Source organism: Parambassis ranga, chromosome 15 (assembly GCF_900634625.1).
Source record: "Parambassis ranga chromosome 15, fParRan2.1, whole genome shotgun sequence".
Classification (NCBI taxonomy): Eukaryota; Metazoa; Chordata; class Actinopteri; family Ambassidae; genus Parambassis; species Parambassis ranga.
In genome coordinates this window covers 11755702-11774158 of record NC_041035.1, presented here as the reverse complement: position 1 = coordinate 11774158, position 18457 = coordinate 11755702, and the positions used below count along the sequence as shown (strand labels likewise).

Here is an 18457-nt window from a genome sequence, read left to right as displayed (position 1 = left end):
ACTCCTAAACGGACTTTCACCTGTTAAAATAACATCTAGAAGACATGAGCATACCAGATACTGCATACCAACCCCTTGCAGTGAGCGCTATCTGGGTGGTCTGCAGCAAGAAACGCGTGTGTGTGTTGTGTGGCTACACTACGATGAGCCTTGTGTTACTGTCACCCAAACCTATACAAATGATACTATAGGTGCATGTGAAGGTTGTGGCTGTGCTTCCTACCACACAGTTGGACGTATGGAAATATTATGTTCCCATATTACTATGGATTGCAAATCTATGGGGCTATTTTGCCATTTCTCACTGCCATCCAGTCACAACACTGCACATATTCATGCTGTAGTTTAGATTTAACTAGTTATTCAGATGTAGTCTGATGGAATTTGTGTATATTCACAGACATCCACCTACCACCGACTCTCATTTGTTATCACTGATGATCATATGGCTGTGTAATATAAAGGTAGCCTGAGTTGTTTCCATGACAATGGGTGTACCATTGACATGTTGGTCCATATCGACCTGGACATGGGTGCGTGTGCGTGCAACCTACCCATGCATGCTTACAAGCCCTGAAGTCTGGTGTCCAAACATTTCTATTTGTAGAGAAGTGCATGCTGGGTTTTATGCTGTGATGTTTTTTTTCTTTTAATTAAACAGCAGGTTAGTCATTGTCATGTTTAGATTTGCAGTGGGAGCAACCGCCTCCACTTCAGCAGTTTTGGTTGTTGTTGCACAGAGTCAAAGGGCGACAAAGTGTAAAAGCATTGTCTAGTTTTGCCTGTTTTGCTTTGTCTGAATGACTAAAGCCAGTGGCACACTCGCAACCAGTGTCATGCCCTCACGGCCTGGATGCAGAACTAGTATTGATATGATGCAGAATAACACCTCACTTTACCATACTGTAAAGCAACCACAGTGGCAGGCATGTCGGTGCCAAGTTGTAGCATCATTCTGTCCACTGCCAGTAAGTAGACCATAGCAGGTAATGCTGAGTTGGTCTCTTGCTGCTCTGCTGACTGGATCACTAGGCTTCCCTAAGCTTTATTACTTCTATTATTATTATAGAGTCTTGCTGCTACAGAATAACACTCTTGACTCTGAAACACTTCCACTGTTGTTTACCTGTGAGTAGCAGCTTAAATTGGTCCCTCTGTTGGTGCCTTGGCTTTGGCCAAACTGGGCAATGTGAATTTGGGCTTTTCTTCAAACACCTTTATAGACCGTAGCACAGGGCCTCCAAGTTGACCTGCCCTGTATTAGGAGAGCGAGCACAAGTAGTGAGTCTGACTTGTCAGCCTCTGGTTATTCAACAGAGGATTAGGCCCTGCTCTCCTCTCCGGTGTAAACTCTCTGTGAGACTCGCTTTATCATGCCTGTACAGTCCCCTGTATTAGCTGCCTCTTTTGGCTTCCTCTGTTTTGACTCAAGTGTTGTGCTTTCCTTTAATGTGCTTTTTCAAATTATCTTTAATGTAACGATTCGGGTGATGCGATTACCACATTTTTAGCCACATTTGCAAAAGACTGAGGACAAGCCCGTGCTCACGGAGTACCTTCAGGCTTTTAGAAACAACACATAGGGATGAAATCCTCAGAGTATCTGAACAACACAGGGTGTGTGAAGAGAGGGAATATGAGTGTGATGAGTCTTGCTGATAGCAACCTGCTCTCAACTTGTCCTCCTCTCGTGCTGCCTGCCTGCTCTTGTTCTCAGATGTGCCTCCTATGCCAGCTGAGCCTCTATGCACGCACACATGTGAAATCATCCGAAGTCCAAAGAAACATCCTCACCCCAAAGGGAAACCATACAGATGCGCACACAAATGCTCGATTGTTTTAAAACTTGGGCTCTGTAAATTATTAGTGTTTCACTGGCAACCTGCAGCACATTTGCAGAAAGGGAAATGCAAACATATTCATTATTTAGCCTGTTTTGTGCATCTGTATGCAGTGAGACAGTGTTTTTAGTCTTAAGCAAAATTTCTGATTAAACTGCAGAGATGCACTCAGAATATTGTATCACTGAAGTTTTGGCCCATTATGCTGCAGATAGAGAGCACATTTCTCTTAAAAAAAAATCCAAGCAATCAAGCTGATTTCTTGCCTCAGCTTGTGTGCCTACTCCTGTAACTACACGAACAATATTGTGTCTGAAGAATAGAATAGCAGAAGAGATGTACCTGCACACCCCCCTCCCCCAGCTCTTTTCGGATTCAGGGGTCCGTGACAGTGATTTAAACACACTCTGAGAGGACGGCCGCACAATTCTCCCTGACAGGTTGCAACATCCACAGTCTCCTTCTCCTGCTGTCTGTTGGCCTCCCTTTTTTCCTCATTGTCTTGGTTTCTTGTTCCCATGCTTTTTGTCCTTTTTCTCCGACTCACTGTCTTTTCCCTTGAAGTTTCTTTTTCTATGACTCATTATATTTGTTTCACCCACTGAGTGGTTTCATTTCTCCACACACTTAAACAGAGGGACATGCCAGAGACAGAGGAGGGTGATAGAAAGAGGGAGCAAGAGAGAGGGAGACAACAGGCCTTTTGTTGAGAAGTTGAGCAGGCCCAAAGTGCTCAGTCAGCAGCTTGCTCTGTGTACAGCAGCCTAGGACATAGGCCAGTGTTTTTGTATTATTGGAGGGGTGGGGTGGTGGTGGGGGTGTTCTCTCTGTCAACGAGTTTCTGTCCCACTCCATAAACCACAGTGGACAGAGGGAGTGAGTTATGACCCTGACGCTCTTATCTTGACTATGGCTCTTGGATTTCTCCCATGGGTGGACCGGCTTTACTTTCTTCGTTACACTCGGTCTGTCACTCTGTGACGCACACTGTCACTTACCTTACCTTTGTACCTTCGACTGACTGTACTCCTCCTTGTTGTCGTTTTGATATGCAGAGGTGATCAATTCACCTGCTGCTTCTGCTTAGATGCCATTGATTACATGTAGAGTAGATTTCACATGTAATGTGTAAGTGTCTTAATGTATTTGTATGCAGGTTTGAAGTGTGAGTTTTATTACATTAGGTTGACACCTTGACTTGCTTTGCACGACTGCATAGGGCAGTGAGATCATGAGGATCATGAATTTATATTAAAAATGCTGCATGTTTAAAGTTCAGTATTTGGCTTTTTAAATGTTTTTCCCGTTATGATGTAGCAAACCAAGATCATTTAAAAATCTTATCGTATTGTCTCTTTTTCTTTTGTTATGCAAAATCATGATTTATCATGAAAAGAAGCAAACAATAAAGGTGACTGGATGAAATAATTAGTTGGAGCCTTAGCTGAGTTGTTGCTTTTTTAATGATATAGGATTTTTGTCAGTACTGTTGCTCAGTAAATCTATCTAATCATGGGGTTGAGGGGTTGACATCAGTACTTTCACTGAATCATTAGTGTGGTTGTTCCATTCTATTGTTCTCTAACGCGAGCTCTTGTTATTGTAAAAGTCGTATATTATTTTTTTTTTTTTTTTTTTTTTTTTTTTTTTTTGCTTTCACCAGCATTAATAGGTGATGGCAGGCTTATCTGAATGTGAGAAGCACAGCCAGAAGGCTGTACTGTGCAACAGGACTTCATTACCATTTTACACATGTTCCCCCACTTCCTAATTACCCCACAAGGTAGAGGAAGTGCCAGCAACTAAATGTTTACCAGCACCATGAAGTCATGGAAATGAGAGGTTTCTCTCCTTGTCTTCCTTCACCGGGCTGAAGTATCTTTTAGTATCATTTGTTTTCAAAGTTACCTGCCAACACTCTCAGTCTCTTACGTTTTACCCAAGGTCAAATCTGGCCTGTATTTACCAACAAATAATGGTGATATTTATTGCGTGTGGTGCCTCCTAAATGGACATAAGCTGTTTTTTGTCTTAAATCTACATTTAATTAAATTTGCTGTAATATAATTCCCATCTACAGATTAGAATACCCAACTGGCTGCTAGCGTTGAGTTCTATGTGGCACTCATGTCATGACATGATACCCTTTATGAGGTAGCCATAATTTATTACACGCATTTTAAAGTGCTAGTATGATTTGAATCTGTCACCAGCTGTGCTGCGCACAGTTGGCTGCAGTTCGCATAATTGCTGAGTATATTAGAAAAGGCCTACCTGTCAAATATTCAGTGTCTGACTAATGATTTAATGTGCCTTTCTTCTTCACTTGGATTCCTTGGTGACCTTTAAAAAATTATAGTGCTGTTTAATCACTGAATTGTCTCAGCACATGATGAAAATGGGTTCCGAATCAACATGGGCTTTTCTGTGATTAAACATGAAAGGAATGTCACAAAGATTGCTGGAATTACAATCAGTACGGTAGTTCTTTTTTTCCCGCAGTGTTTTGGCTTATAGTTGCACAAGCTGCAGTTGCAGTATGGAACAGAGCGTTTGGAGGACATGTTGCAGACATCTTTCACCTTTCAACCCCTGGCACAGGCAAGCTGTTCAAAAGGAAATTATGTCCTATTTATGCTGAGCAAGGGCTTTTTGCAGAGAGAAACCCCATTATGGTGTGCTGATAATAGGCTGGACTGGATGGCACTGAGGGGCTTTTTTGGACTTGCTGTGCTGCTCAGCAGTTCTGACAGGTCTGCTGGGCTGAAGGCTTTTTTCTATGTTGTTTTTTTCCACTTAATGTCCCAGATTGTTTGCACAAATCCAAAATTACTGTAAGGCTACATCTGAGGAAGATGGTCTTGCGTTTTAGTCAACAATATAACAATGTTATTTTGAGACATGCCATCGGGCAGACTTGGGCCTATGAGTGTAAAAGGTGGGTGGGTTTGACCAAGGCCAAATAAACGCAGAGCTGTGAGTCAGGCGATGTGCGTGCAGTGGAGTAATACTGGCTCATGGAGTCATCATGTTGGATGTCTTCATGTTTATGCTCAGTGTAGGCTCCTTAAATCAGATGATCAATCCTTTACCATGCCAGTAAGACTTCACTGGCTTAGTGCCCAGAATCTTGGCCTGTGGTGTCTGTGCCACCCCAGAAGTTAGGCCCACTACATGGTTTACTGACAGTCCCAGAGTGCAGGGAAAGATGTGGACAAGGGAATTTACATTGTGGTTCTTTGCAGATTTGACCTGTCACAACTGCGTAATCGCCTGGTTGCGATTATTTATGGAGAACTGCAGTCATTTTGCATAATTGTTGAAATTGCTTCCATTCACCTGCATAAAAAGCTAAGAATAATGACATATTTTACATAACTATTTCCACATTTTTGTACCCAGTGTAGGACTTGTTTTGATAAAGTTAGCGTGTCCTCTTCTCTCTCTCCCCTCCTGGCACCTGGTTGGAAAAACTGTGTATCTCAAGATGCACCTAATTTTCAACTGAAAGCCAGTAACATAGGGCAGATGAACTCTTTATTTTTTTTTTGGCTAAATGTTGATGGTTGAAAATATTGTTTAAAATATTGTTTTTCAGTAAAAATGAGTTGAATTGCTCTTTTGCTATGTGGACCTTTTGTGCACACATTATTTACTGCAATGCTAAACAAAACCCTTGTGTTGGCACAACTAAACACAGCACAGACTAATAGCATCTAACCAAACCAAAAGCAGGATGTGGGAGTTAGGAGTAAGTTTGGCCGCAAGAAGCTGTTCAAATATGTTGTAACCTTACTGACCTTTTCTTTCCATGTTAAGAATCCCAGTGTGAACACAGACCATCTGCTTTGGTTGTGTTGTGCAGTTACACACAGTTTTTTTTCTACTCTCTGGCTTAATGCAGACACATCATTCAGCCCCAATACAGCACACTGTAAAAATGAGTGGGTCGTTTTTATCCTTATTATTAGTGTTGCTATTATTTGCACTTGGTCATCGACAGCAGCTAATGAAAACTAGCACTCCTGGCTGCTCCTTTCACCAAGTGGTCCTAAAAATGTTGTCTGTGGCTGTCTTTAGAACTGAATAGAGACCATGTCTGCTTTAAATCCACAGTTTCAAGGTTTGTCACATTTTCTGAGGCTGCTGCAGAGATTCTGTGTTTTATATTTTGGGGAAATTTATTGTTGGAGAATTTTGTGGAATTGATGAATAATTCAGTCTCACCCCACAGTGGAAACCCGACTTAGCATCTTTCTTTGATAAGGCTCCACCATCCTCCCAACTCACCACGCTGCAGATTTTTACTTATTCCTCTCATCCAGTTTCACCATGGCAACGCGTGTCATCTTGCTATATGTGCCTGAGAGAGCATAATCTGGTTGTCTGAAGCAACTGAGCATGTTTCTTGATTGTGAACGAAAGCAGATGGGAGAGTGGTTAAAAGAAGAATTTGGGGGCTGGGGGTGGAAGTGGAACCTCATCGGTACGGCGAGTTCTCCTCTGACCTATTTAGATCACAGCGACAGACCTTTGTTATCATCGCCTCAGGTTCTCCTCAGGAGTATTTCTCACCTTAGAGTGTATCTGTTGATTGCAGCCAGTAGCAGATGCTCGCTCCATATTACCATATCTAATGAAATCTGTCATGATGTGCTAGAGTGTTGGCTTTCTCAGCTCTTATTTGCCTGCTCGTTTTTGGCAGTGATATGTGTATTCTCCCACTGCAGAGCATCAGATCTATGCTACCCTAATGGATATTTGATTTATTGATGCAACAAACATGTTTACAAACGATCAGCCTCTCTGACTGTGGCTGCTGCTAATTGGTATCGATGATTAAAAGCCTGTCGGAGAAAGGCTAATGTCACTGACCCATCGACCATCAGATTATATCTGACATGCAGCCCGCGCTGCATTCGTTGTCGTGCTTACAGGGTTAACTAATCAGCCCATGACACTGATCTAAATATGGGAATTTTGTCCTTGTAGCCAAATCAGATTGAGAGATGCTGAGGATTGTGCCTTGTTTGTGGGAGTTAAAGCTGGCTGTTGATTGGCGAGTGCCATCAGTGGTGGAGATTAATGGGATTTTTAATTTATCAGAGTGTTTTTTTTTTTTAAAGATGATGTTTTTTTTTTCATTTTTATTTATATAGTGTGAGATGATAGGAAACCATCCAAGGGGAAAAGAAGAGCAGAATGACATACAGCAGAGTCCTGCTGGCCAGAAGGTGAACCTGGGAATTGGATGCTTAGGGCATTTTAGCCCATGTGGTGTATGCCCTAACCATTATGCCTTTGGGCTGCCTCAAGCAGCTATGTTTTTAGGCATTTTCTGACACAGAGCTTTTCTGACTCTGTATGGTATTTTTATCCCACACCTCAGCTGCCATAATACCTCTCAGGGACTTGCATCTTTTACTACGAAAGCTCATCAGTCACATACTGGGTTCAAGAAGTCAGTTTTTGAATGCTGCCATGGAAATGAGCATGAGCCTTTTGCATAACTGTGTTGATTGTAGAGAATTAATGCTGTGCAGCCCCACAGTGATTCTCGTCATGTCTGATGGAACAATATGAAATCAAAGCTGTGTGCTCGGAGCCCTTCGTGGAGTAAAAGTGTTGAGCATCAGGGAATGTCAGAACAGATTAAAAGCCTTTCCGCCTTGCTTCTCCCTCTCTCTCTTGTTCAGTCTCTCCCCCTACTTCTCTCCCTCTTTGTCTCTCAAACAGCCTCCCTCCTTATCTCTTTTGGTTAGGCTATCTCCTTTCATCTGTACTCCTCTGCTCCATGCCTTCACTGTGTTTCTTCTCTTGCCGCCCTCTCCTCTCTCCTCTTTCTGCGGGCTTTAAGATGGAGTGGCTCAGTCACACAGAGCTCATAGTTAATTAGGCTTGGCCTTGTCACACATTGAGGGCCTGAGCCAGAGCTGTATCTAAACCCAGTGGGGAATCAAGGACAGAGATGGAGGTCTAGAACTGTTGGTGTCAATCTGTTGCCTGCTGCTAACAACACCAGCTACCCTTCCTTTGCTCTTTTTAAACCCTGTGTTTTTGGTGGTAATTTATTAGATTAGATTATTATCTGTGCTTCACTGTGCTGGTGTTGTCAAGATTCAGATTTGTTTTATTATTTATCAGCTCATTCATCATATTCCTAAAAAAACAACCTCTACAAACTAAGTTTTCACAGTACTCTAGACATCAGTCTTACAAAGCACAACAATTTTTATTTTATTATTTACTATTCACATTGTAAAGACTTGCTGTTTTTCTGCTGCAGCATTATAAAGTATATTTCGGTGGGTGACAGTATGAAAATCTCCAGGTATTACATTCTTCCATAAAGGATGTGTCTTTATAAATACTACTGCGCTTGCAGCTGTGTTTAGGTTACCCTGTACAAGAGCGACTCTGCAGTATAATGGGGATCTGCATAGTCTCTCCTATGGATTGTGGTAGCCTGTGTGAAATATCCCCCAGCTTAACTGTGTGTACAGCTATTCAGATAGAGAATCATTTTCTCTCTCTTTCCCTTTCCCCCTCTCCCTCTCTATGTGCTTGACATAAAAAGAGAAAATCCCATTTCAGCTGTGACATTCTGCCTGTGTAGCAGAAACATACAGGGACTATACATCAAAGCAAGCCAGAGTGCACACTGAGGGAAGGGAGGTTTTAATGACGACCGGGGTCTGAGCGATAATATAGAGCCACTAAGAAGAAGTGTCGAAGTTATTATTCCAAGTATAAACCCTGCACCACATTTATCAAACAGCTGTGCAGGGAATATGGAGCTGACTGTGTAATATTCATTTCTTTCCATATTGTACTGGCAATTAATTCAGGCTTGTTTGTGATTGGTTCATCAGTCTTGTCAGTGCTGTATGTCTGAATGTATCTCTTCTCCCGGCAGGGTCCACATACAGTGTCCTCTCTACCATGCCCTCCGACTCAGAAAGCAGCAGCTCGCTCAGCAGTGTTGGTATGTACACTATAATGACACAAAATGCTCATGTCATACTGCTCACAGTGGTCCTATTAACACATAACAACAAATCAGCATTGTGACGTGTAGGAAGCTATTTTACACAGATTATTGTTTTTCCAACTGTAATTTGTGATCGTCTGCTCAGTTTTAGAGGTCAAAAAATAGTTATTTACTTATCACCACACCAGAGCAATAACATGGTCCCTTATTCTTTAAGGAAATCTGCTATGTTGGCTTTTCCTTAAATTTTGACAAGGATCCAAATGACTCAGCTATGTTACATAAACCTCTAAAAGGTCCAAATGTTGAGTCAAAGATGAACATAATCCTGAGATTTCCTGCCACGGGTGTTCTTTTGAAGAAAACAACCCTGGATTTTGTAATGATGTATATATTTTAAATATGACTATTTGACACGGTGTCAAGGACATTCCATAAAAGAGGATGACCTTGTTAGTTTAGCCAGAAATCCTTCTCTTAGATCAGTCCAGTGAAATTTAAACTCTTTCACAAAGGGATCTGGTGAAGATAAGTAGGTATAAATATTCTTTCCATGACTAATGATTTCACATTTTACTTAAATGTATTAAAAGAAACTGTAGGCAAAACCACACAGAAATGAACACAGATTCAGTATATCACAGCTAAGTTATCTGATCTTGTGTCTTTTGTGTTCGTCTCGGAGATTACAGATGTTGTTGTCTTGTAAGTCCAATGTAAATTTCAACAAGTTGTCATGGGAAAAACCTCTTGTTGACATATTGTATGCACATTTTAAAGCACTGTCCTCACTGTGTGTGTGTGTGTGTGTGTGTAGCAACACAGTTGGCCTCTCTCTTCTGTAAGATGTCTGCATCTCTTTGGGTTAGTTATAACTTAAATTCGATTTTCTTCCTCAGCATAGGCATAGGCAAGAGGATGAATTTATTGTATAATAGGAAGCTGGTTGATGATGAAATGGCTTGGGATGGGGAACGTTTATTTGTTGTATCATGACTAATAGTCAGAATAACCTGCTCTCTGTTGCAGGTTCACCTGTCAATGGTGAAGCATCCTCTCCACCCCCAGCCATCAATGACAACCGACACTCTGGTGACAACCTGGACACCATCTTGTTGCAGCTCCGCCAGGTGACCAGGGAGCGGGATGAGCTTCGCAAGCGTCTGGCGTTGGCATCGCCTGGGACCACCTTTGACGACTGCAGGTGCAGATTCTGGCCTGTCTGCCAAGTTGTTGTTGTTGTTACTGTTTTTTCCCTTCTGGTAGCACTTCTATTTGGCTGATATCTATGGAAATGTTTACTGTGAGTATAGATGCCTAAGTGAAATACAAAAAGCGTGAGATTCAGCAAAGTTTGACTGATGTTTACTCTCTGTATGTTGTTAAAGTCACTGTAGGTCAGTGTCCTCAGCCATGGCTGCTGTGGGTTCATCCACATATTCTCTGCTCTCTGGAATAATGTTGACTACCTTACAGAGAGGGGGCACTGACTCTGGCTGCTTAATTAAGTTTAATGTGCTCTAGTTACCAGATGTTTCTTTTACAACAGATGACACAAGGGCTGCTCTGCTTACCTGATGTAAGCAGAGCAGCCTTCGTGCATAGTTTTTAAAATGTTGTTTACATTTAGTCAAACATTTCATTCCTATCTTGTGAATTTTCAGACAAGGGTAAGGTTAGCTCCTTTGTCATCCTATCTTAGCTGCATTTGGACACATTACCATACAAGGCCATTTAATAATTGTTTTTTTCTTTTCTGTCTGTCTCCTTAAGGCCAAATTCCAAAGCCAGTAATGACTATGAGCGTCTAAAAAGTCAGTGCATGAGAGCCATGGCAGATCTACAGTCTCTCCAGAACCAGCATACCAAAACACTAAAAAGGTGTGAGGAAGCTGTAAAAGAGGCAGACTTCTACCAGTAAGTATTTCTTCTGCTGTCATGCAACTTTTCAGCTTTTAAAGGACTCTAAGTTATTCTACACACTACATGAAAACAATGGTGGATGTGTGTGGATTATTAACCTTTTAAGTACACGCGGCCCGAGGACGGGACGGTTCATGTTTTCACTGCAATATCTCCGTCTGGGCGCAGCCATTTTGTGCTCCTTGTTGACAACCTACACCTCGTTGGAAAGCCACTTCCCTACTCTATTGATTGACAGCTCGTTTGACCATACAAAAGGATCGAGGGCCTGTCCCTAGCCAAAAGAATCCAATGAGCGACTATATCGAGCGAAGCACCTCCCCCCACTCTTACGCTTGTATTTTCAGCCCATTATATTTGACGCTGAATCTGATGCAATGGACGTATAGCCAATAAGATTTCCGTCACGGGGATGTCCCACATGAAGGGGTTGTGGAAGGAGGGTGGGCTACAGGCCTAAGCGTAAACATGAACAATGGATGCCGGCTGTCCATGCGTAAATGCGTAATAGTGAGAGTGAGCGTATATCTCCATTCCAGTGGTATTTCCAGTGACCAGAGAGATGGCGAAACGCATGGAAAAGAAGAATTACACTGTTGAAGAAGTTATTGAAGAGTGTACGAGACGGGAAAGCGACTTTTCTGACGAGGATGTGTCGGATGCGCAAAGTTATGTGTCGTCTGTTGACTCGGTGGAGGAGGACATGTTCATTGAAGGAGAAGATATTGTCCATGACAAGTAAGTAACTTTTATACATGTTGCAGTTTTATAAATAGAATGTAGACGTTTCAAAGAATTAGTGAATACAGTGTTGTGTCCTTTGTTTTGTTTACCTGTGTGGGGGAGGTGTGCGCTTTTACTATTCCTCCAAAAGTAGTTGTGGAGGACTGATTTGTGAGGTGAACAATGAATACAGCTACAGTTGTTCTGTGAATGAATATCTGATATATACATACAACCATACATACATCTATAGTTATTTTGTTTTATATATATTTTGTGCATTTTTAGGCAAACACTGTGTTCTATTTCATTTACCTGTGTGGGTCCTTTGTTCTGTTTACCTGTGTGGGGGAGGTGTGTGCTTTTACTATTCCTCCAAAAGTAGTTGTGGAGGACTGATTTGTGAGGTGAACAATGAATACAGCTACAGTTGTTCTGTGAATGAATATCTGATATATACATACAACCATACATACATCTATAGTTATTTTGTTTTATATATATTTTTTGCATTTTAGGCAAACACTGTTCTATTTTGTTTACCTGTGTGGTGTGCACTTTTACTATTGATTTGTGAGGTGAACAATGAATGCAGATACAGTTGTTCTGTGAATGAAAACCTTATTTTTTGCATTTTAGGCAAACTGATTCAGATACAGAGTGGGAGCCAAGCACCAGAGCCAGAGCAGCCTCCTACTCCCAGTGTACAACATCACAAGCCAGTCTACATCTCTGGTGACAGTAAGACACCCATCAAGCTTTCTAGCTGTGCTTTGTAGCAGCCCGTGACTGTAACAGTGGCATACTGAGAACAACATGTGGCTGTGAAACCTGTGGAATTGTAAACATGTAAACAGTTTGCTGTAAGTAGTTTGGGTATTTGTTTAGATAAAGGTGTTTTTTTTATACCATATCTCTTGTTCTGAGTCTTTTCTTGTGATGCACAATTTCAGTTTCAGTAGAATAATGAGCATTCAATGTGTTTTTGCTTCACTAACATTATTTCAATCATACTAATAGTGAATCTGAATATGGAATGAGGTTCCTCTAAGTGGCACCTTTCATTAGAGCTCTCATTGATGTCTGTATGTTGAAGCATTCCAGAGTTATGCACTTTGGTGCCAAAGTGTCCATTTGGAGACTCCAAATGGCACTTTTTGGAGAGCGCCTGGGAATACCTACAGAAAAACCTGTCCCAAATGGTCATTTCTTGTCCAATTACTATCTACTTTTAACTGGGAATAGGTAAGACTTCAGCCTGTGTCACTATATTGTCATCTAATCAACATCACCATGCTCCAGTTGTCAAGCAGCCTTTTTTTACAAAAAAAATTTAGGCGAGCTACAAAATCTTTTTATTTCTCTGTGTTTAGACTTCTCTCACTGTTAACCATTTGCAATTGCAGTAAATCACACAGCTAAAATAAAAATTTCAGAGTGTTACCTTCACAATGAGACCAAGCTTTTGCACATACTCCTAAGGGGTCACAAACAGCTTGTAGTTTAATTTGGGTATGCCTTTGACAGGCGTTTCATCAACTATTGAGGGTGGTGTTAAAGGGTTAATATTATTATTATTATTTTGAAAGGGTTGTTAAGGGTTTAGGACAAGCCCCTTGCCACCTGCGGCTGCTTTTCAGCACAGAAATATTTCAATTTCATTGCATTGTTTTTACTGCAGTTGTAGCGAATACTGGCATGATGTTGCAATTAACCTAATTGAAAGAACATCCCTTGGAGCTACAGCTAGCTTTCACATTTAAAGAGAACTGGCAGTACAAAAAAATCCTGCATGGCTTTAAAAGCTTGCAAATGGAGGCATTTATGTGATTAAATCATTTAGCCAAACGGCTTGTAAGCCGAGGCAAAATGTTTAGAGCATAGTGGCAGATCATATGGTGTATTAACTGTTCAAGAGTCTAACTAGTTTACACACTGTCATGATGTGCATGTAAACTAGTAGTTTGTATTCTTTACAATTCAAGCCTTCCTACTTCCTAATCCCAACATGAAACCATGGTAATTCACTTTTCCCCTATTTTAATGTGTTGTTTTTTAATGTACAGTTATTACAGTTTGCTTTTGTTGATGTGCATTACAAATCATTCTATATGCATCTGCATTTACCCATCCTGTGTGTCTGTGTGTATCCTTTTTGCCCAGCATGCTGCACAGCCGTGTCTTGGGTGACCAGACGCAGCTAAAGGAGGAGATGGAAACGCTCAGGAGGGATAACGCCCAACTTGTCCGAGAGCACAATCACCTAAAACAGAATTGTGAAGAACTCAAACGACTGCATAGTCAAGACCAGAAAGAGCTGGCAGACCTTCGGCTGCAGCAACAGCAGGTACAACCCACTCACAGGGGCACAGTGGTGATGAAGTCTGCTGCCGCCCAGATGTTATTTCAGTGATTAGTACAAACAGAATGTGCAAAATAAACTTTATATATAAAATAAACTAAACTTTTTTCACAAAAGTATTTGTTGTCATGTTAAGGCATGTTTAAAAAAAAAACTTTTTTTTCACCTTAAGTTTCACCTTAAGATTTTTTTTTCCACATTAAATAATTTTTACTGTTCAGCATCCAGCAGTACAAGGGTGCTGTGACCCGTATTGTACTCTTGTGGAGTACTGTCTCACACAGCACCCAAGGGGACACTGCAGTGCTTACAAGCACAAGGCAGCCAAGCAGAGGGAAATGCAAACAGAGCAATACTGAAAAGGGCATGCACAGAAGAAAAGGGCTTGGCTTGGGCAAAGGGCATAGTGACCCAGACCGTGTAGCTACAAGATCAGTCTATATGCGAGTATGCTATGTAGCTGAGGTCAATACAAGCCCTAGGGTTACAGCAGCTCTCCCGGGAATCAGGATGACTATATCAGCAAGGCTTTCAGAGAATGAATAATGCAGACTGAAGGACACATTGTGCATAAAACAGCTATAATTTTGCCAACCAGTCATTTGTTTTTACTTAACAGCTACAAATACATATCGACTTACATGAAAGTCATTGTTTGAACTGGCATTCTAAAAACAATATAATCCTGTCTGCACATTAATGCCACCTACTGCTTAGGTGGAGCAAATACAGGTCATGTTGGATTGTCTTTTGTGATGGCATTAATCTTTTTTGAACAATAGTTTCCTAACGGTCTATTCTTACCAGGTAATGAGAGAAAAAGGCTCATCGGAGGTGTTAAACAAACTGTATGACACTGCTATGGACAAGCTGGAAGGTGTAAAGAAAGAGTATGATGCCCTGAGCAAATGCTACAGCGAGAAGGTGGCCAACCATAACACAGACTTGAGCCGCCTAGAACAGGCTGAAGAGGAAAACCGAAGGCTACAGAAACAAATGGATACACTGCTCAAACAACGAGACTCAGCCATGCACTACCAGCAGCATTACTCTACCTCGATGAGGAGGTGAGAGCGTCATCACCAGCACGCAGAAAGCACAACACCTTAATAAAAAAAAAATTATCCAGTAAGTGGCTACTGCTGCCACAAGCTGCACTCAGACTGTGTCCAGCACAACTTTATTTGGTCTTCTTTTCTCCCAGGTTTGATTCAGTGCAGCAGGAACTGAACAAGTCCTCAGCTCAGAACAAGGAGCTGCAGAGAGAAATGGAAAGGCTACAGTCAGAGGTGACGCGGTACAAAAACCTGCAGCTGAAGGCAGCCAAGGACTGCGAGAAGTACAAGGAGGAGCGGGATTCTGTGTTCAATGAGTATCGCCTCATCATGAGTGAGAGGGACCAGGTGATCAAAGAGGTGGACAAGTTGCAGACTGAGCTGGAGGCAGCTGAGGCCAGACTGAAAAACACGTCATCGGAGAGGGTGGTGGCCAGCGAGGAGCTGGAGGCTCTCAGACAGGTATAAGAATATTCAATATACATAGCTTCACAGTACAGGGTGTAACTGACACATTTCTAATATCCAGAGAGGATTTTTTTAACATAACATAAATGACTCGGTCTTGTGACGCCCTCATTCCATTTTGCCTTCCTGTGTTCTGGGACAGGAGTTGAACTCGTCACTGGTGGACCGTGACAGGGCCATCTGTGAAAGGAATGAGCTACTGGAGAAGTACTGCCATGAGGTTAAGGACAAAGCTGAGGCCCAGAAGGAGCTGAGTCAGGCCTGCAAGGACATCGAGACAGTCCGAGAGGAGAGGGACGTGGCCCGCAAGGAGAGGACAGAGGCCATCATTCAAAGGGATCAGCTGCTGCGAGAGTACTATCAGGCCAGACAAGTAATGACCACTCCATAAAATTCCCAGAAGAATCTGTTGATGTGTTCATCACTGCCTTGTGTATTATCAGTGCAATCACCTGTGAATCGATATTCTAACCAGAAACTACCAGGCTTGTTGCCAAACCTACACTTTTCCAAATATCAAATATATAATCTTGCATGATAAACAAACAAAAGACCAGGATCAGAAAGGCGTGTGTTCTTTATTTAGGTTAAGCATAGTAAAACTTATATCACTTTAACTGATGGATGAATCCAGCTATCTTAACCCTACTTGCACCTAGGAAGACCTGAAAAATAAGCTATTTGTTCTGTTTTCACACATGCTGGAATGGCACATGCTTTGATAATTTATATTTATATATACTTGATGTCCTCAGAAACAAGACTCTGCCACCTTGGACATGGAACGAGCCAACAAGGAGATTGAAATGCTGAGAAAGCAGTATGAAGCCATGTCCCAGGAACTAAAGGAGGCCACGCAGGAGGCTGAGGTGGCCAAATGTCGAAGGGACTGGGCTTTTCAAGAGAGGGACAAAATAGTGGCAGAGAGGGAGAGCATAAGGTTGGTATAACATCTGGTCCCTCTAATACACTCCAGACTTTATTCTGAAATTATCTTTTGAATGAATCTTTCTGCAGGACACTGTGCGATAACCTACGGCGAGAAAGGGACCGGGCAGTGAGCGATCTGGCCGATGCGCTGCGAAATTTGGATGATATGAGGAAACAGAAGAACGATGCACTGCGAGAGCTCAAGGAGCTAAAGTAAGCCTTAACCAGGGTTTACAAAAAACACAGCCTCCCCCCATGCCCTTTCTCTTGACTGTTTATCTCTACTGGATCTAACAAAGGCAAAATGCCAAAGGGACTCATAAGTAATCCATTAAAAATTCCTCTGCATTTGACAACAGTTCATCTTCTTAGCCAACTTTGTGTGTGTGTGGCCGGGTGTACAGATACTTTGCCTTTGGAGGCTTCATGCAGCTTAGTTGTTTTCTGGCAGCGTTTCCACACAGCCAGATTAAAATGTAATCCCAGGAAGTGTCAGTGTTTTTGAACACTCATACACAATTTGTCTCTCATGGTCTTCAGCTCACTGCAAATGAATGTGCATGTAAAAGCTCCCTCTGCTGGTGTAACTGCATATAACAACCAGAAGGTCAGAGTCACTTTCCAGGTCTGAAGGGTAGATTATTGGGAAATTTTCCCTTGACATGAACATTATCAAACCATAACCTGTTGTGTTGATGCTAACCCAGCTAGTTATCTACCCAAACTCTGGAGTATAAACTCTGTCCTATGACTTTGAGTTTCTTCCTCTATCCTTTGTAAGGAACAATATACAATTGGGGTTTTAATGTCACTACTACCCTCAAGGCATGCCTCAGTAGGACACCATATATCTTAGTGACAGTGGGGCATTGTGCGCAGTCCATTTTTAGTTTGCTTTTACGTAAATATAAGTTTGATATCTAAACCACAATAGGGAATATAAGTATGGATGTGAGAAACTTTGAGCCCAATCCCTTGGAGCAAAGGAAGGTTAAATCCCCCTTAATACTGGCTATATATAGTGAAGACCAGTTTTTGTTTAAAAACTCCTCCTAGTCTGCTGACTAGTTGTTGTATGATTCTTTCTCAGTGTTGTCTCTGCCCATCCATCGTCCGAATGACTGACCTTTGACACTGTGTGTGATGTCTTCCTTTGTTAAGGGAGAAGATGGAGAGCCAGCTGGAGAAGGAGGCCCGGTTCTGTCAGCTAATGGCCCACAGCTCTCACGACTCTGCCATCGACACAGACTCCCTGGAGTGGGAGACAGAGGTGGTGGAGTTTGAGAAGGACAGGGTAAGAGCAGTGTTCAGCTCTTATTACTGAGAGTGATTTGGTGACACATTTGCCTCCTAAGAGCCAGTAGAGCTCTGAGGACTGCCACAAACATGCTGATATTGCAGATCAAAATGAAGAGACAGACATTTTTATTATGGTCTTTACAGGATGACATGGATTTGAAGGCACTTGGGTTTGATATAGCTGAAGGGGTAAATGATCCATATTTACCAGGAGATTGTGGAATATTTGTTACAAGGGTGGACAAAGGAAGTATTGCAGATGGAAGGTTAAGGTATGAGCTGTCTCAAGAAGCAATCCAATCAGTGGGTCGATCAGACTGGAAGTTTATTAAATTCCTCCTCTGTTTTCAGAGTGAATGATTGGTTGTTGAAGATTAATGACATCGACTTGACCAATAAGGACAGGAAGCAGGTGGTGAAGGCTGTCCTTAATGGTGGGGGATTAATCAATATGGTGGTACGAAGAAGGAAATCTCTTGGAGGAAGGCTGGTCACTCCTGTTCACATCAATCTCATGGGACACAAAGGTGCTAAATAATTTGCTGTGTCTATAGATTAAATAATTGCCTTTTATTCTTCACTGTTATTGAATAGTTCTTTGCTTTCTTCATGCTCACCCCATTTTCTCCTCTGTAACTCAGACAGTGGTATTGGTCTGGAAAGTGGAGTGTTTGTCACTGCCATTGTCCAGGGAAGTCCAGCAGCCAGGGAGGGTTCTCTCACAGTTGGAGACAGACTGATCGCAGTGAGTTATTGTCAGCTTCTTTCAAATCCTGTTATTTTTTTCATTACTCCCTTTCTCCACACATACAACACTGCAGCTCACATGATTCCTTCAGCTTTCAAAACCAGACCTTGATCTATT

General features: G+C 41.9%; 1 protein-coding gene across 2 annotated transcripts in view; it reads left to right on the top strand.

The window, feature by feature from the left end:
- dlg5a (discs, large homolog 5a (Drosophila)) overlaps positions 1-18457 on the top strand; it is a 32076-nt gene that overhangs the window by 757 nt on the left and 12862 nt on the right. For both annotated transcript variants that reach the window (XM_028422985.1, XM_028422983.1), the window contains exons 2-14: positions 8758-8826; positions 9862-10036; positions 10606-10749; positions 13642-13825; positions 14648-14907; positions 15045-15357; positions 15506-15736; positions 16119-16303; positions 16381-16506; positions 17455-17587; positions 17737-17864; positions 17944-18119; positions 18234-18337. In XM_028422985.1, the coding sequence (XP_028278786.1) occupies positions 8758-8826; positions 9862-10036; positions 10606-10749; positions 13642-13825; positions 14648-14907; positions 15045-15357; positions 15506-15736; positions 16119-16303; positions 16381-16506; positions 17455-17587; positions 17737-17864; positions 17944-18119; positions 18234-18337 (2228 nt within the window). The remainder of the gene's footprint in view (positions 1-8757; positions 8827-9861; positions 10037-10605; positions 10750-13641; positions 13826-14647; positions 14908-15044; positions 15358-15505; positions 15737-16118; positions 16304-16380; positions 16507-17454; positions 17588-17736; positions 17865-17943; positions 18120-18233; positions 18338-18457) is intronic.